The 20676-nt window shown below is 39.4% G+C and overlaps 1 protein-coding gene across 1 annotated transcript in view; it reads right to left on the reverse strand.

The window, feature by feature from the left end:
• Positions 1-20449, reverse strand: part of IRS1 (insulin receptor substrate 1) — a 37248-nt gene extending 16799 nt beyond the window's left edge. The window contains exon 1 of the mRNA XM_072407933.1: positions 16496-20449. Coding sequence (XP_072264034.1) covers positions 16496-19757 — 3262 coding nt within the window. The 5' untranslated portion in view covers positions 19758-20449. The remainder of the gene's footprint in view (positions 1-16495) is intronic.
• Positions 20450-20676: the final 227 nt, after the last annotated feature.

The raw sequence follows: 20676 nt of genomic DNA on the forward strand, positions 1-20676 counted from the left end.
TATTTGTAGATGCCTACATAGCAAAAATGGTTTCCCTTCCTCAACTGTGAGAAAGTAAATATAAAAAGTAATACTTTTTTTGTACAAAAACATGACTAAAAAGTTTTTAAACTTATCCTTTATATTTGTTTTATTTTTCTACTAAATCTAATCTAACAACCAAACATATGATAAATAAGAAAAGAATTCCCAGTGCACTGTGGATTACCTCTGAAGACAGAGGTGCAGTGATGTCTCACCTTTGGCTCACTGAGTGAAATCTTGGGCAGAGCCATGTAATAAGGATTCACTTTTATGTAAAACTTGCATCTTGAACTATTATTTTCTATGGTTTTTTAAATTACTGCCAAAACCCCCACATGGTAAATGGATGTTCAGAATACATAATATTTCATAAAGTTATCCAATACAGAACAGAAAAACAAACACATGTAAAGAAATATGTGTTGTACAGGCTGTGATTTACAGGTGTAAAGTTGCCTTTCCACTTGTATTTGAAGTGCCTATCATTTAGGAGGATCAAACATTCAGGATTTATTAGGAGAGGGAGCAGCCTGCTCATTGGTAAGAAGCATACTTTCTGCACATTGATTAATTCAGTCAACAAATTTCCAAAAGGACCTCACCATATTGTCAAGTCAACACCTCTCACACTCAACAAACCTAAAAGCCCAGAAATATCACCTCAATGTTTCCACTAGGAAGATTAAATAAGTTCATATTACTCTATTATTTTTCCTAATACAAATTATCAAAACATCTACAAGACTCATTTTTATTAGGAAGCCAACCTGTGACCTCTCCAACTTTTTACATCATTATAAATTGGATGTTAGACCTTTGCTGGCGCACAAGCAGCCATCAATGCTTTAAAAGCAACAAAAATCTTTTCTCCAAAATCCTGAAGAGGGTGAAGTCGGAAATAAGAACACGGGTAAAACAGTCTCTACTCTTTTTGCTTTTGCAGGCATTCACAAGATCTTTCTCCAGAAGATCCAGTTTAGGCTAAAACCTCCAGCATTGTGGGGGCGGAGAGACCTATCAGATAGCTGTGAGCTGTGGCCCCAAGCCATTAAATTCTTTGCTGCTCCCTGCTTTCCCTGCGTATCGTTTTCCCATCGCACAGAGTTTCCATCAGCTGCGTGACCTCACGTTTGAGGACACATTTTGAAAGTAAAGCCCTCTTGGGGTTTCCAGCTCACAGCCATCGTGGCTACGCACAGAGCCAAACATGCTCTCCAGAAAGATGTTTACAGTCTAAATTCCAGTACAGTTCAACTGTATTACAATATGCCCCATACAATCACACATTTCTTAGCAATAGGGAAAGTTATCCAAAAAGAAAAGGATTGTTTAAGATGATCATTGCTGTCGACCGTTTGATTTGGCAAAAGGTTTGCCATCCTTTGTTGCAAAAAACCTATACACACACACACACACCACATTTTTTATATAGCAATAGACTCTGACTTTTTTATGTAAGAGTTAGGGGCATTTTTAAATACGTTACAGTTGTTAGATACAAGGTTTTGAATTTGTTTAAAATAAAACGAGCATTAGAAATTGATTTAAACAACACTGTCTTGATACATTATCTCTATCAAATGATACAGATCACCAGGGAGAAGCCAATGTATTTCATTACCAGCTCCTTTGAACACACTCCAAGGTTGGTAAAAAAATGTAGATTACCCTTTTTCTTTTAAAGTTCCACAAATGTTCCATCCAGGCATGTGCACAGAAAAACCTTGAACCTCATTGCAGTAGATATGAATTACCTGACCCCACCAGGAGTAACATTTACCTGCTGGACAGAATCCCAAAAATTGCTGAAAGCAAGCTGCATGTCAACAAACCATATACTCTTATCAAAATATAACAACGGTTTACAATAGAAAAAATGGTTTATTGTAAAAAGATTTTTTTAAAAATGTTGTTGCTGAAATTACCAAAAATTGTGCCTGTGCCTACCACCTGTTTGTAAAAACCATGCTGTCTACGAGCAAAGCTTATATAAGCCAGAACAGGAGGAGCTACTTCTGTATAATGGTAGTTGAGTATTTTTTTCCTTGTACAGACTTGCTCTTCTATGACATAATGAGAAGGAGTCGCTCCACACATTTTTTTGATTCTTGCACATGTGCCTGACTGTTAAAGGAATGAGGATTCCAAAAACAGGGATTGTTTTTAACAACTTTTCTTAAAATAACTACTATACTAGTATGTGCACTAGTATAGTGTGTTATGCAGGCAGTTTAGGTTCGAACCGTTCAGAGTCTTATTTTGTGCTAAATGTGAATTTTCTTTACTCCACCAGTTTGGCGGCCCACTTGTGAAAGAATGGCATATCCAGTGGAATGCAGAGTGATCATTATAATCCTTGTTAAGTCAAAAGGAAACTTGTAAAAACATAACATAAATGCTGGCACTTGTGACGCTTACTCTGCACAGCAACAATGTGCAGTCATCATGTCTTCAGTGAGAAGTGAGGGAGAGAGGACCTTGGCTGCATCATATAAAATGCTAACAGCTGTTTAAATACTTTCTAGGTGAGAAAATGACAGGCATTGCAAGCACTCCTAAACAGCCTCAAATACCCTTTCAGAGCTACAACAGTCATTTTTTTCTTTAGTATTTTATGCTCTATGTTCACAAGTTTTGGAGAATACACTGCATGGAGGAGTGTGTCTTCTACCAACTAGGAACCTATTAATGCACCTTACAGTTTATCAAAAAATCTTATCTAAAAAAAATGCCATACAATTATTCCATGCAATAGTCTTGAAGCTCCCAGCCAATTTTTGCAATAAAAGTCGTCCAAGTTTTTGTAAGGTAATGAGTTACATGAAAATAAAGTACAAAAAAACTCTTGTCACTGCAAACAATGTCTCTGTTCTATGCCCCGTTCCATGCCAAGTGAAAGAGGATGCACATTTATTCCTTTTCTGCATCATGTCAATGAAAAAAATGAATCTAAATGCTGAAAAGTTTTTAGCAGTGTCAAAGTGGTTGATAAGTAGCAAAAAGCACTAACCCAACATCACGTTTTCTTTTTATTTATTTTTTTTCTAGTGATGCGAAACTTTTTTACCGATAGAAACCGTACTGCAGGTTAACATGGTTTAAATAAGTGAAAGATGACTTATTAGTTTGTGTAATTGTCCTGGAGCAACCCCCTGGGAAATTAGTTTTTTAAATGCCTTTTTTGGGAGACAAGAAAAAAATCCTGTGTATGGTGGTGTGGATTGTAAAGAGGAAATAGAGCTGTCACATGAGCAACCACATTTTATCTTTTCTTACGTTCTATTTAATTTCTTAATAGGGCTAGACACATCCTGGTCAAGAAGCTTACACCATAGCAACTAAAAAATTGCACCCATAACCAAACATCCTACACAATACCATCACTATGCCAGGGCACTGGGTTCTATGTTATCATGTCATTGTTTTATCATTGCTTCCTAGCAGTCGCCCATCTGACAAATGAGTTTGCATGTTAGGGATTTTTTTTTTTTTTAAATAATACAAACTGCTATGTTCAGCATAGTGCTAATCACTAAAATTCACCACGTGAAACAAAACTTTAATCACCTTGTCCCCATCAATGTCCAAAAAAGAATAAGAGCTGTGTATTTATAAGGAACAATATACAAAGCTTCCATATGAGAACTCTGCTGCGTAATATGTTGGCGCTATATAAATCCTGTTTATTAATAATAAAAATAATAGCATACACTTTGGGAAGATTTGTACAGGCTTGTCCTTCAATAGCTCAAAATTAAAGAAATCCTTACCCAAAAATTTATTAAAAAGGCCAAAACCAACAGGCTTCAAACCTGTTCACTGGTTCTTTTTTTATAAATATATTATTTAGTAACAAAGGATAGGGAATCTGTCAGTTCACTACCTGTCCCTGGGGTCCTAAAAAGTCAGTTGGATAGTTCATTCATTTAATTTCAATATCCTGGACCTAATCACACCCTTCTGTGTGTCTGAGCTGGCCTGGGACTTGACTGCCTTGTGCCAAAAGTGTGGAGTCAAGATGAATCGAGGACACCAATCACAGAAAATGTTTAATACCGTCTAGGAAATCAAGGTCAGACGGCTTAGAAATGGTGGAAGGCAGTAAAATTCTTTTACAAACTAAAAGTTAGGAATGCAAAAAAAAAAAAAAAAATTTAACCCTTACCCATGCATTGCCTTCAACCTAAATCCCGCTTGTGCGATCCAAAACACACAAAAATTAAAACAAATTGATATTCATTGCAGATGGATGGAAATTCTTACAGATTTTTCAACTGGTTAATCCAGTAAGAGGCAAGGGGATGTCTGCGCTACTATTACTATAGTAGGGTGTATAAGGGGTTAAATATAAGGATATAACAATGGGGAAGCGGTTTTCTCTAGTTTCTTGATAGAAGAAACTGAGGTTCTCTCTCTCTCTCTCATATATATATATATTTCTTGTGTTCCCATTGGAAAAATATATTTTATCACTTTCATTCCTGACAGTAAGTGAGGAGAGTTCTCCCGAATAGGATACATAGGATAGGATAAACCTCAGAAAGGCACCAACTCTTTTGCAACCCCTATTTAATGTACAGCGCTGTGTAATATGTTGGCGCTAAATAAATCCTGTTTAATAATAACTCTTCCCCCACTCTATATAAAACAAAACCTTTTTCTGTAATTGAGCTTTATCCAATTATTGGCAATCATCTAATCTGCACCATAGTAATTTAATGCGTTGTATCTGAGAAAACTGTTGCCAAGAGAATAAATCACTCAACATGAAGATTAAAATAGCCCATGTAATTCAGCTCTACATGTTGTAGGCAAATACATACTTACTTGCAAAGTTAAATTATGAGAGGTCGCCATGCTCAGTCACAAGACAATACCGATGTTAATACACAGTGTAGACTTCTCTCTTGTAGATACCTCCATATCTCCAGTCACACCTACTGATTGAGAAACCTAGAAAACCTTTGTCTGTATTTGTGCAGATACTATTAAGGGCCACCAGTTGGGCGCCAGTAGCAAGTACAAGAATCTAGTCAATAAAACTGTATGAATTTTTTATTCATCATTCATGAGGCACTGGATAGTCAGAAAAAAATGACCTCTTAAGAACAATCTCGAAATAAAGAACAAGGATGGTGTATTTGCATAGTGGAAAAAAAAAACTGCAGCATTTGTTACCAAAGATGCTTCTATCATTGCCAAGGAGAAGATAAGCTATGTATTCATAAGTGGCATTTGTGTAGTAGAGTCAGTGTGAGTTGAAAAGCATAGATTCCATTCTACCTATTGTGAATACTATAACAGCAGGACATAATATCAAACACTTCTAAAGTACACTGGCTAGATGCCAGTTCTGCAGCTACCAAGTGACTCAACAGTGATCTGATTTGTTGTTGAAGTTTAACCTGCTTAACTATCGCCAACCCTGGTTCCTCTTTACCGTGCTAATGAAAGTAAACAAAAAAAAAAAAAAAAAACTTTTTTCCTATTTTATTTGTGCTTATTTATGTAATTCAGGCAGACTAAGGTAATAACAGATGTTGGCAGGATGCTACCTGAAAGCTGTGATGGTGTTCACATGCAATGCTGAGCCCCCATGACTATAAAACAAAAAAAGTTTAATGAATAAAATGGGTAGGCCATGGACAGTAAGGCTGGAGAAGGGGCTGACGCTGGATGTCTTCAGTCAGAAAACAAGGCAGGGCCTGATCAGCTACAGCTACAAATGTACACAGTGAGAAGAATACAAAGTGCAGTAAAATCAGCATAAGCAATCAGTGTATGGGGATCAGCCTGTATAACTGAAAGATCAAAGGTGAGGCTGGAGTTCTGATTTAAAATTAAATACACACCAGTGCAGTTGTAAAGAGAATATTGCTTAGCCAAATAAGTCAAGCTAAAACTTGAGTCACCAACACATGATTGCAAGAATCAGAAAACAAGAAATAGCTGCTGCCATTGAAACAAAGACAAGACAAGGTGTTTTTGCTTTGTTATAATTAATTTTTTTTTTAATGGTAAAATTATGCACAGCTGTGCTTATTCTGCTTTAACTGGCACAGGAGATTGTGATAATGCACAATATTTTCCTTTATGTAATGAATAATCACAGTAAAACGCCAAACCTCCAGCTCCAAAAACGTGGCCGTGGGACAAACAGAACTGGCAATGTTTGATGAAGAAAAAAAAAACCACATCAGATGTTTACTGCTTTTTAACCAACAAAGGCATTTCACATAGACAGGATGATAAATTATTGTAATTCAGAGGTTTTACCCACGTATGTATTTTTTATGCAAGTAAAATAATGAAGAGCAACGACTATTCATTTAAAAACAAAAACATAAGAACAACTGCTACTATTCAAAGATTGTTAGCTAAAATCAGATTCCAATGCAATGTTCTACTCAATAAAACTCTGAAGCCCCAAGGATGAATAGACATCGCCACCCAATTAGATCAGAATGGGAAGGCTGGAAGGGCTTTGTGAAAGCCTAATAATAGCAAGCCTCTGCCCCACAGATCCGGCCCAATAAAGGCCTGTGTGAAACAAGCTTTGAAAACACAATAACATTCCATTGCTGAATTTCAAGCCTCACAGGCTCAGCAGCACCAAAAACAGCTACTCTCTTTTCCATATGAAGCACATTCCTAACCAGAAGTTCAAAGGCCTGTGAGATAACATGCCATTGCTGCACCTTTCTGCTGTGAGACTGCTCTGGAAGATTAACCTGTTCAGTGCAGCATTCCATCATTTATATGCACCATGGAACACAGACAGCAGGATCCCTTCTTTCACACAGTACAAAGTACATATATAGTATTCTATCCCATCATCTAGCTTTTACACATTTTCTTTCTTAGATATTTGATAGGCAATTGGTATTACCAGATCTTGATAGTTAGAGCTTGTTTTACTATATTTAAATCACTGCGGTGTCGGCTATACAGTCATACTGTTTTGATGAAACAAATGTATCGTTTGACCACAGTTTTTTCTTTAACATGCAGACAATCTTGTCAGGCTTTTAATTGCTTTCCCTTTGGCTGCATGAGAGATTAGGCAATACTGACTGTAGACAAGTGGAGATTCAACATCAAGACAAACACACCACATGGTAAAAACACATTTACGTCCTATACATTCTGTACTACGATGACTGCAGAAAAGTGCAGGTTTCCATACTAAAAATTGGTCTGCAAAAGTCTAAATGGTAAATACCTAAAACTCAAACACAGTATACATACAGGACCATCTCAGCCTTTTAGTTTAATTTTTTTTTTATGATGAGCTTTAAAGTATGTCCATGATAATAAGCTAATATACACAAATGAAGTAGACTTGTTATCTGTCTTATCTAGGAGGACTCAAAAAAAACAATTGTTGCATGACTAATGATATCCAACAACCAATGCAACCGTGCTAAAGTCCAGTCCATTTCTATTATGGGTTAGGTTTCATGTTATGTTCAGTATTAGGATTTAGTGTTTGGCAGAAGCCTAAATCCAATCTCCTCGAAACAATCACCCCCACCCAAACCCATTCCACGTAGACAAACCCTTTGCAGCAATAAGAGATTTTCTCAGATGTCTCAGACATTGTGCTAATTAGGACACTGCAGGTGGGATGCAAATCTGCAGCTGGCTGTCAGCGTTGTAAAGTGGTGATAAAACTAGTGATGCTTGGCAAACACAACAAACACCGCCTGGCACAAGGACTCAGCAAGTCTACATGTTGGCATCTAGAAGATCAAAAACTATGCTACAGTTACCTGGTTACAAACCTGATCAATTAAAAAAGAGCATTTTGATAAAATAGAATAATGACACTAGCACAGGTTAGTTGGCTATTTCCATAAAGGTGAACCCACATCATAGCTCGCTCCTGGTCACTGACACAGACACCACAGAGACTTTTAGGATGAAACTTAGCAATCACAATAATCAGATTTCGCACTAACATAATTCATCAATGCAATGTAATTACACAGCACTCTGAAACAGGGGCTGACAGTCCAGGAGCTGACCCGGTCTTTCAATCACCATCACTAGAATAAACACCCCTGTACCTTAACAGTTCCTGTCAGTACTCCTGTTTTTGAGATGCTGCATAAGTCAGTACCCTGCTACTAGGTGCCAGGACCACCAGTGCCAGTACCCTACCGCCCAGGTGCCACAAAAGTCAGTGTAAGTACCCCTACTATGTGCCACAATATAAATCTCAGTACCACTGCTTCATAGCATACCATAGCAAAAACAGGGAAACTAATTTTATTAAAACTTAAAAAAGATTAACCACATTCACAGGTTTTTGTTAAACTACAGCAGAATTTCTTATGCCACCAAAAGATTTCTGGGGCATCAAAACATTGTTAAAAAAAAAAAAAAATACACGCAGGGAGAACATCTTCTAGCTACTCTAGGGATAAATCTCTATGGACATCTTCTGAGGAGTTGACCCAGATATGTCAAACTATATCAGAAAATTGAGCATCATTACATCTCTAAGCTTTTCAGCAAATAAGATAAACAAGTGAAACACTCATTCCATCTTAGAAAAAAATTAGCTATTTACATAGCAAGGGCAGTTTCTAGAGACGCAGCAATAAATGATCCAATTTATGTTAAACACCCTATTCTTAAATGCACTTCAATTGTGACCCCAAAGAAAGATTTACGAAAAATAAATTGAGCAGCAATGTAATGGTAAAGTATAGAGTACTAGAAGTAATACTAAACACACCCACACAAATTAGAGAAAAGATTATCATACCGGCCTTTTAGACATTTTATTAGCATGCCAGGTATTTAGGTCCATTGCTCTTCTGTAAACATTAGAATAGATTAATAAGGAGTGTACTAAGGGCAATCCAAAAGAGAAACAAAGAGAAAAGAATATTTTATATATGGTTTAGTAATGTTGACAGGATACTATAGAGACACATATTGCACAATATATGCCAAAATGTAATTCTTTCTTCAATTATTGATGTAGTAAAACAGGAAATCAATTATCTGGAAATCTCATTATCAGATGGGAAACTAAGCAATGGTAATATATGGACTGTACACTTGAAAATCAAACTATGAAACATGAGAAAATGGAAAACAAAATAGTTCTGTCCCAAAACTATCATGCAGGCAAGGATTCCAGAAGTCTCCATTTGTTCTCTTTCAGGCACTTTCCTTAATAACAGATTACCTTTAAGATCATCCTCTCAGAACAGCCATATGGACGGACTAGTTCTTTTTATTGGTGTAGGCTCCTAAAGGCTGTAATCCTGATCTTGACTTCAATTATCTGGCACACAATACAGAAGCTCTTCAAAATTCTCTAGCTACATGTTTGTTTTAAGTCCGTGACTCACCGAGCATAGAAGCAAGGATAAAGGTGACAGCACTGGAGCCTGTTTTGAAAACAAGTCAACAATGACACTTCCCATATTTCTATATTCGGGAGTTGGCGGAAGGCAGTCATTGCAGCAACATTGGGATGCAATTGCAGCACATTACATGCCAGTGTTCTCCCCAGGCCCTGTTAGCCGGGCGCAGCACCCTGGTACTTTATAGTAACCACCTGGCTGTTTTTGGGTGGTTAATGAGGATTTGGGTCACAATACAGGGGCCACCACTTGCCTACAATTTCTTCCCACCCAGATTTTAACATTTCTGGGTTGAACAATGTGTATGTTATTGTAACATTGATTTTTTTAATCCAGCACTAGACCAGTGTTGCTTGACCATTTTAGCAGAGGAGAACCCCTAGGAATAAGTTTCAGGTATTCCTGAAAACCCTACTATAATTACTATATCCACAGTTCACAATGCATTAGTGTGGTGGTCAGTAAGAAGAATGCCATCTACTTCTTTGGCTAGTGGGAAGAATGTCATCCTTACAGATAGCCAAAAAGATAACAGGTGTCAATTAAACTGACCTAAATGGCACAAATGGTTCATTGCTGGAGGGAATCTCATTAAGAAACATTTATTTTAACTTGTAAGACTAGAGGAAAATAGGATGCCCAGCCACCGACACATGTGCTGTACATTTCTACTTGGCCTAGTCTCCATCAAATGAATCCATACCAGTTATACTTTTAAGAACAGGTTTGCTTTCAACAATACTGATGGTATGTTATTTCTAGACAAGCATAAAGCAGAGGCATATGGGTAATGGCAGATTGATGCTGTGATGCCTGAACTGCAGTAATGCACTAAAAGTTTAAAGAAATGTTGGAAAGTGAAAAGCATCTGCATAAGGGTAATGCTACAAGAATTAGTCTTTATGAAATGTGTACTTGCAATATACTTTCCTTATACTTGAAGCAGAATGTAACTTAACAAAATAATCCTTCAAACATTTATACAGTAGCAAGTTCAAAAGCTGAATGCCTTGTCTGCACTGGATATGAACAAATCCATAGATGTGTTGCTTTAACAATATAAATTGAAATCTGGGAATGGAATTGCATTCCGCTGGTTTAATTAAGTAAGAAATACTCTAGTAGATTGGCCAGAACATGGGAAACTGATATACCATTCTCAGCAGTCAATCACTTCTTCAGTCTTCTGCTGGTTTGGAAAGAGAAAACAGCCTGGCCTCAGAACAGAAACGATAAAAGAGGATTTCAAAACACACAAACACAAAACAAGAAGGAAAACAGCATGTGACAGCTTTAGATCAATCTAATGTGTGCCAGCAAAATGGAAAAAGAAGATACATCAGCATCTTTGCAACCACTTAAAAATGAAACCCACAAGCATTTTAAATTAAAGAGAATTCAGCTAGTATTATCATGCACCAGCCAGAACGCCTTCCTTTGTTTTTCAAGCACCTCCATTTGTATATAAGATATATAGGCATTCATTTTTAACAAATAACCACGTTTATATTGTAGGCTTCTCACTTTAAGAGATATCTTTTACTTCTAGTATGACCACCAGAATCCCCCCTCCCCCTAAAAAAACAGAGACATAAGAACCTGACAGATGTACCAAGCTTCCCCCTTTCTATCCTGCTGCAATTACACTTAAAACACAGGGGCTGTTAAGGCTGACCACCTCTAGGAAATATAGTTGTCGGTCAGTATTCGGCTTTAGTAGTTTCTGACCTGAAACACACATGTAGTCAGTAAGGACAGAGGTCCTACCAAAACAACCGGATCAACACAACAAGCTACTTCTTTTACTAAAGGTTTTTCTTCTAGGAAGAGTACAATTGTTCTGAATTACACTAGTCCTTGTGAAAATAACACATTTTACCAGATTTGTAGACAGTAAGAGTGGACATAAATTTGGACAAGATAGCTGGAATCTCTGCCAGGTTTGCCCAAAGTGTAGTACAGTGACCAGCATGCCATACCTTTACCAGTCATTTCCAAACATCACAATAAATTATCTTGGTGAAGTAATTGCCAGGTTTAGGCTTTGACACCAGAAAGAAAATGGACAAAAGCCCCATAACTATATGAAGGTGGAAAAATAGGAACTGGGTAACGTGGTAGCTAAAAAGAAAAGTTCAACACTCTGTACAGGTTCCATTAAAGCGATTAGTCAGAGATCATTTGCTGGACAACAGTAATACACATACCTAGAAATATTTGAATATATCACTTGTTTAACACACCATATCAAGTTCTATTTTTTTGGACTTCCCTTAAATTCTGGAATGTACATAGGTCTTTAAAAACCACCCAAGATTAAGTCCCACCACTCCTGGTACTACGTGTTACCCCCATCATTCATGTGTCAAATGCCACATCCCAGGCATTTGACAGCTAAACGACAAGGCCGGTAGGGGTCAATCCACGAGAGATGCTTAACATGAACCAATACTTTTAAAAACTGTGGTGTTAGCACCATCAAATTCACATTGCAAAAAAAAAAAAACCTGCTCAGCATAGGAGATATCAGGCGGGCGTTGTAGCATTTTTGAGTCATGTTTATATAGAATCCTTTATAACTGAATGCATTACAGTGACAATAGCTAGTATCAGTAGACGGTGTTGAAAAAGTTTGTTTATATTGCTGTTTTATTTAAATTAACATTAAAAAATCCACCCATTATTGTTTTTATGCTTAGAATATGGAAAAGCAAGTACTCATTGACCACTTAAGTACACACACCTTGATTCAGTGGTCTCACAAGAAAATCTGAAACCCTGGACAGGCTGTGATTCCTGTTTTCCTGAGTTTACAAAGTGTTTTTTTACAGCCCTCACTGCACTGGATCTTTAAACAAAGAACTTTCTTTGGTTGAGGTTTTAGCTACAATTTTCACTTTAGAAAAGAACATGTTGCAGTAAGCTGCTCTAGCTTTTTTACCAGGCTTTAAAGAAAATAATGCTCAAATCACTGAAATACTTTGTTTTAACAATCATAATTAATGGGGAATTTGTGTATCCATTTCCTGCAGTACTTTGTACTGACCTAACTCCCACACACGTGTACACACTGCAGGAGTCCTGGGATCAAGTTACCTTGTGTGACTTCAGTTCATTGAGAACAATCATCTCCGATAAAAACCATATAGTCATGCCAAACAACTGGACCAAATTCCTTATACAGTTGAATATTTGTTTCTCCAGATCACATGACTAATGATAAAGTGTGAAAGCCTCCATGGTATAATCTGACACAATATTTTATCATTTAATATATGGTACACTCAGATTGTTAGAATTAATGACACTTTCACAAGAAGTCCAAGCTGTAAAATGTTTCATGACGGTGAATCACTAACAAATAGCCCCTAGATAAATTTAACTGCCAAATTCTAGGAAATAAAAACAAAAGCAACAATTAAAAAGGATTGTGGGGGGGGGGGGGGGGTTACTCAGGATTAGGCAACTAGAAAACTTTCCAGTAGTTGCAACATGATGTTTTGGGACTTAGGGGATCACAGGAAATATGTAATACTTCGCCAAGTCTAAATTTATAGCAGAATATTGGTTTATTAACTGTTTACCCCACTGAAAAAAAATGGGGAAGAGAGTACAGGTGCTCAATTAAAGATGTCCCGTATTTGTTTACTCAAGATAGTAGGGGTGCTAAAGTGTAAGGTGGGTTAGTTTACAGTTCACCTTTAAGCCTCTAGTGAAGTATGCATAGATGGGTAGCAGGAGGTTTGCAGGGAGACTACAGGACAACCAAGTCACACATTAAAGGATTTTTTTACATACAACTACCATAATTATTGGTTTTATTAGCCTTCTGAATCATTTATGAATGTTTAGCTGAGACATCACAAAGCTAATCAATCTTTGCCGCATGCACACATGGCATCAGGGAACATATTGATAGAAGACTGTAAACAGACTTGTAACAGCTTTCCAGTTTGCTTGCTGCTCTATTGCTGTCCAATCAAAATGTGGCTGAGACGGTGATACCACTGTATTCCAGCCCCAAATGAAAACAAAGAGCCGTCATTTCCCTGGGCATTCCCACTAAAAGGGGTGTATAGAACACAAACGTTCTGAGTCTAGTTTCTAGTATTTGCACATCATTTAACAAAAAAATCTCTTTTCTACTGTATACCAAACAATTGAGCTAGTTTAGTGTCTTATTCCAAAGAACGTCATGCCTATGTTAATTTTTTTTCACCTACTGCCTTTATTCTGTATTTAACAAATCAGCTTCAACATAGCTGTTTGCAGAGTAACAGAACAGGTGCTGGGCTAAGGATGGAAAATCAAACCAGCGTATTGCATCTACTATATGGTCTATAAATGTAATGATGTTGTTGGGGTGGCTGCAGATCATCAAAAGGACACAATAATGCAAACAATAAAAGAAAATCAACTTGAAGTGTGAGACAACTCAACTGCCTCTATAATCAGACACAAAAAGCAGACAGGGTGTCTCCTGAATCCTAGCAGTAAAAGCTCACACCTGCCCACAACTTTAGCACATGCAGCCTCAAAGGCAGCCAACATTTTTCTGGTCTTCCAAAGTGGAAAGGGATATCCTTAAAGAGGAGCTAAACCCAAAGGTGCCCAAAACACACAAAAAAAAAAAAAAATCAACTTACCTTCACTCCCGCAAGGCAGTCTGGTCTATCCGGAGGTCTCTTCTATCGGGTCTCGCGTCGTCCCGTCCACGAGCCGGGCACTGCCATCTTCGTCTCTTCTTCCTACCTCTCTCGACCCAGGAGTGAGAACCGGTGATGTAGGTTGAAAAAAAAAAAAAATTTGCCGTTCTCACTGCGCATGCGTGAGATCGGAAAAATTTACCCCCCCCCCATAAAAAGGCTACTTATGCGCATGCCCGAGATGCTCGGGCATGCGCATAAGGAGCATCCATTAATTCTCGACCGCCTAGGTGATCAAGAATTAGGGGGCAGGGCTGCGCTTTTTTTTTTTTTTTTTTTTTTTAAGGATTTTCACATAAAGTAAAATTTCTGAGTTTAGGTCACTTTAATTCTCATCTGCAAATAGGGTGGGTCAGGAAAGATTCCAAAAGCGTTTACAGTGGTCATTCTTTTGGACAGGTAATGGTAGATCAATGTAATCAAAATCACAAGTAAACTTTATAAAAAAAAAAATTGCACATTCCAAATTCCAAAGCATTCTGAGATGAAGGAGATTTTGTTTTTAGTTACTTAGTTCTTGCATCAGTAAGTACAAGGCAAAGTAAGCAGCTGATGGCTACTTAAAACAATATAAGAGTAGGAAAACATACAAGCAAGGAGCAAACCATGTTGATTCAGTTGGAAAAGTAAACAACTAAATGCACAGAAGGGTGTCCTTCTGCCAAATGGTTATGTAGAGGCTTGGGGGTTAAGCGGATGTGTGCTAATAAGAAGGAAGAGAGGGCGGGATAGAAGCAATGAGCCCATGAAATGATAGATTCCCACGCTCTAATTTGTTCATTCATGAAGCACACAGCTAGCCATGTTAGTCCACTTAAAAAAAAAAAAAATGAGAAAAGAAGCAAAGCATTTCAACGTGGTGACCATGCTCTCTGCACAAGCCTGTGATATTATTCTGAGATACATGCATAGGACACACAAACATTTAATACCAACTGTATCCATGCCTTTCTGACTGGTAACATGGAAAAAAAATTCAGAATAGAGACAGTATTTACAAAGAGTTAAAATGGAATTCCATTTGGCTACGAATTTTATGAATGCATAAAATTGTAAGGAGGTATACAGTAAAAGTATTAATTAAAAGAAATAATTGGATATCGTGAAAAACAACATGACAAGTTTTGATCGGATTGCATCTAATTGCATTTTCAACATGCAATTAAACTTGTAAAGAGCACTGATATGATTTCAAGCAAAACCCGTTAGGATTTAATTTTGTTATTAGGTTTCTGAAGCATCAATAAACACAGGATCTTAAGGGAGTTGTTTTGAAGGCGTGAAAATGAGCATTCAGGGATTTGGGAAGCCAAGCATTTTCAATTGCTTAAAAAAAAAAAAACATAGCAAGTATTTTAAATTATTTTTACTGGTGTAAAAGTCATTCAGATCATTTATATGCACAGTTAGCTTCCTCAATTACTTCTAGACCAAATGTAAAACGTGAATAAGCAGGTCAAAAAGATAGAGCTAAAAATAAAAACACTCTAAATATTTGTAATAAAATTTAAGTATTAACAAACATGGGGGTGAGAACAATGACAATCTACTTTTTCAAAAACTAAGAACATTTCCTGACTCTTCAACAAGTTCTCCACGTGGGGTCAGCACAGACCATATAGGCTGTGCTACAATTCAATGGCAGAAAACAACCATGTGGCTTCTAATTCCAAATTCCTATAACGTAGCCTGCCAAGAATGATATAATAAGGTTCCAGACCAGTGTTTATTTTATCCCTTTGCAAAGCTAGAGCAATGTATGAAGTAGTATTACAGCTGTAATATTCTGATGTATCCATTTTAAAACTCTGCAAAGCTAGAAATTAAATACATTTAAGTAACTCACAACTTTACCACTTTGTAACATGAACTGTTGAAATTAAATAAAGGCTAAAAAGATGGGCAATTTCTAAAAGTAATACTACAGCACTTAACTTCATGGATGTTTGGTGGTTAAACTATTTCAATAACATTGAAGCTTAAATTTACATTTTATTTACAAATATAACATTATTTTTTCCTCCATATCAACCAGGCACTTTGCTGATCAGTTATATTCGCACACAAAACTAGAAAAATGGGTTTTGCATCTGATCACATGTAAATATAGCGATAAGGCAAAGATTTAATGAACCAGTATACCCTGCAAAAATGTTTCCAGGCACTTTACATACAGCTTAAAATTTAACAATCTGTATACCCTGGGAATTTAGGAGTGTGCATTTAAGGACATGAACTCATTTGAAATCAGTAACAGTCTGCTTATTATTCTCATCCTCCATATTTCTTATGGATATGTGTTTGAGGATGGACAGGACACCTACAAGTGAGGCAAACACATGGCTATGCTTAGATTGAGTATGAGTAACTAAAAGCACCTACCTTCTGTTTCTGCCTTGCTCCTGTGTTCTTCCAACTTATGAAAAGTGATGCTAGCATAAGCACTCAGTTCATCTGAGGGATGAGTGATCCCAGGCTGATGAGAGTTACAGTGTTCCAGTCCACTCAAATCCTTAACAAGATCCAGGTCAATGTAATTGAGGCCATTATGAAGGTGGTCTGATGACTGTAAAGATTCTCTCCTTGTAGCCTCACCTGGCTTCAGCCAAACATTCTCAAATGATGCAGAACTGTGTCTTTTCACATCATCCCCAGAAACAGGGCCAGCATTTACCCTGGCTGTTGTGGGGGTAGAAGAAAATGTTTCTGAGCTATGTCGCCTCCTGCCCTGTGGGTCACCCGCCCTGACAACTTTGGCACTCTGGTTGCGGTTAGGGCTTAGGCTAACTCGGGTAAATGCACTGGGGCCAGAGCCCTGGCCCAAAAGGGAAATGCATGATGTGTCAGGTAATGTTGTATTTCCAGAAGGAGGTGCAGCAGGTAGGTTAGCAGGATCCCCACCAATTGACATTTCAGCATAATTACTTTTACAAGCAGGAGAATTTGGCTTGGCAGTGTTCCTGGCTGTTGGTACCTGGCTGTAATCAGAACATATGTTACCATGCTGCATGCTCATATAGTCCCTAGTAATTGGCTTTCCCCGTACAGGTGGACGACTACTGCATATGTCAGAAGAGCAAACTGTATTTGTGGGTTTACAAGATGGTTTATATGATGGTGTACAGGAGGCATATGAGTTTTTTGGCCTCCAGTGCTTCAGATCCATGTTCATGTATTCAGATATATTTTCTCTCTGGGGTACCACTCGACTCTGCACAAAAGATGGTGAATGCATGGAAGATACCAAAGCCCCTGGGAAGGCCTTCTCGTTAAATTCAATATTGACATATTCACCAGGACTCTTAGGCTCTGGCGGTAAAGCAGGCTCCCGTGCCCTTGGCAAAGTGCTTGCCTTACTACTGCTTTCCAAGGATAGCCGTGTGGGCCTCATCAATCTGCTCTTTACCTGAGCACTAATTTCTCCTTTCCTGCAGGGCTGCGTTTCCTGTCCTCCTAGACTATCACTACTTGTGGAGGAGGACGAGGATTCTTCATTGTACAAAGGATGATCAGAATTCACAGAAACCCTAGATTGGGCATCTTCGTTCTTCCTGTGAACATGCTTAAAAGACCTTGGCAAAGAGAAGTATGAATAAACAGGTTTAGATGGCTCTTCTACAGAATTCAGATAGCAGTCAGGTGGCGTGCTAGTGGTGGAACCACTAGCTGGAGACATATTAATATAGTCACTACAAGGCAATTTGCCATCGTTGCTCTCCATGGACAATTTTGGGTTAGTTCCATTTGTCCAAATTTTACTGTAGGCACTGCTTTCTGGGGAACAGCTACCACTGGGAGACATCATCATATAACCATTTGAATCCATCTGAGAATACCGCCTTGGATTAAGTATCTGCTGTGGAGCAGAAACACTCTTAGGACTCATGGGCATATAGTCACTGTTTTTAGTAGGCACAGGGGCAACACCAGGTGACATAGGCATGTAACCATCATCACTGTGGTTTGGTCTATTATTTTCCAGGTGAAGGTCCAGGCACTCTTCTGGATATGAATAGGTGGGCACAAAAGCAGAATGCCTAAAAGATGCGAGGCGTACAGGGTAAGAAGGCATCATCTCGGTGTATTCCTCTATTGATGACTGAGATGGGGTCTTTTGATGGGAAATAGTTGGAGGGGAGGTTCCAGATGAGTGTGTCCTCTTCCTGAAAACTTTGTCAAGGTCAGAATTCTCCTCACTTCTAGCTGACTGGCATCTCTGGTGTATGCCTCTTTGAAGGAGGCTACTGGATTTGCCCATACTTATGTAATTGTTGAGGTCCTCTTCCCGAGCTGGTGGTGTATGTCCCAAAGAATCTGGTGTGACACTACGAAAAGAGCTTCTGAAATCGCAAGGGCTGGATCCATATTCATCAGAAGAGATAAAGCCGCCATCACTAGGGGAACCAGACACCGAGGCACTGGACCGCCGAGGGCACAAGCAGTCAGAAGTGGAGCCCTGTCCACTGGTACTACTGGAGGATAAACTGACTGGGCTTGTAGCAGAGGGCGAGCAACGCGTTGCGGGCATGGGAATGGAGCGACTATGGTTAAGAGGTGGATGAAGTCGAGAACTGCCAGTGCGCCGATGTGACTGGGCCCTGCCTGCACTGGGGCTTACGGGGCTGCCATCCATTGAGGCAGGTCTTGACATTGTGCCCTCTCCATCACTTGAGGCCCGAACTCTAAAAGAGGAGGAAGAGCCATGCTTAGTACTTCCTCCAGCAGGAGATGTGGCAGTGACACTTTCCGTGCGTGCCCTCCTATTTAGCCCCACCTGGCTTGGTGGTGGATGGTTGAGGTGATGTCTTCTCAGAGGAACAGAAATGGGGTTGGAGCAATTGGATGAGGACTGCCTTTTACTCCGGGGTCGAAACTCATCACTCAGGGCTTTCATAGCTTCTAGGATGGTTTCATGCATATTCTGCGCCACCACAGAGTCATCCACTTGCATCCAGAACTCCCCAGCTCCTGTGACGGCAGAGCGACCAACCTCAATGAAGAAGAAGTTCTCTGAATGGCCGCATCTCCGGATGTTCATGAGCTGCAGTACTACTGCTGCTGCATCAGAGTTAAGCTTCACCAAACTAATTGTTCGGTGGGTCAGGCACAGTCGGTAGATTCCAACAAGATTCTTAAGTTGTCCCAAACCTTTAGGTTTCATGATCACTTGCCACACTTCCTTAAAGGCCAGACCAGGAGGGTTGACCTCCCCATAAACATCCTCTCCATTTACTCCATCATGCGTCCCATTGGCAGCCCCATCAATGTAATGATGGTGATGGCTTTTACCTCGGTTATGCAATTCCACCAAAGCCTGGTACCATCCTTCCTGTTCTTGTTCACAGTCAGCAGCAATGGCAAAACACTCATCCTTAGTATACAAAGCTACCAGATGTTTGTTCTTTGAATCCGCCCTCTTGTTGATATTAAAGCAGCTCTCAAGTGGAATGGACCTCTTAGGGGCCCCAGACTTATGCCTCCACTTTTTCTCATTCTCATAGTACTCCAGCCTGGCCAAGCCTGACTCACTGGCAACCCTGAGCACGAAAAATCTTTTGTGCATGCTCTTCGGTTTCCTAAGGTAGCCCACCTTCTTGACATCAGAGAAGTTGTCTTGAGGTGGAGGGTCTGTGGGGCTGGCCATGGTACCAAAGTAAAAATACGATTTCAACCTATAAATAGTGTTACAAAAATAATAGTCCTTGTAAATAAAGTCCAAATAAACTATGCAAATTCACAGATCATTCAGCACCAATTGTGAAGGGGAAAAATGCAGTAATAATAAAAAATAGATATATGTATGGTGCAGTGAGAGTTGTATTTCCTTTGATTTGTCCGTCACATCAAGAAATCCAGAGAGTAGCAGAGCTTTGCTGTAATAAATCCATTGTAATCCTGTGCAGGGAGGGGAGCTGTACACACCCGGGGACATACATGTTGGATTGCATGTGTCTGCAGAGCCACAAGTTTGGATGTATGCAAGCAGTGCAGTGAATGGTGTGTGCCCGGGCTCTAATCCTCCTGCAGACACGCAGTATGAGCACGATGTCAGTGCCGGGAGGGACTCACTGCCTGCTAGGCGGCCCCATTCAGTCCCATCGCGTTGCAGAAAGTGGCGTGTGATGGAGGGCAGGTAGCCGCACTCTCCCACCCCCGGCTGGCAGACTTGTCCCCCTCACTCCGGGGTGCACGGACCCTGACCAGGCTGCAGGGAGGTGCAATGATAAATAACTGGTCAGGGGGAGAGGTGGTCCTTGCACTGAGAGATACAGGAGTTGCTGGAGTTTTCTGCCAAGCTTCCTCTCTCCCCCCACCTTTCCTTGCGAAATAAACCAAAACAAGCTGTGTCTGTGTCTGACTTCCCGGGAGCCCGCCCCCCTTCACTGCTCCCGCCGCCTCCCTCACAGCAACACGTGACCACACACACTGCGTGCAGCCACAAACACAGCCTACCATGCTGCAGCACGGGCCACGCCCCCTCCCTTGTTCAGGCCTAAAATCACACCTAAACACTACAAACCCTCTGTACAGATACACAGCATTGTGCCAAGTCACTCCTTTAT

Source organism: Pyxicephalus adspersus, chromosome 4 (genome assembly GCF_032062135.1).
Source record: "Pyxicephalus adspersus chromosome 4, UCB_Pads_2.0, whole genome shotgun sequence".
NCBI classification, from domain to species: domain Eukaryota; kingdom Metazoa; phylum Chordata; class Amphibia; order Anura; family Pyxicephalidae; genus Pyxicephalus; species Pyxicephalus adspersus.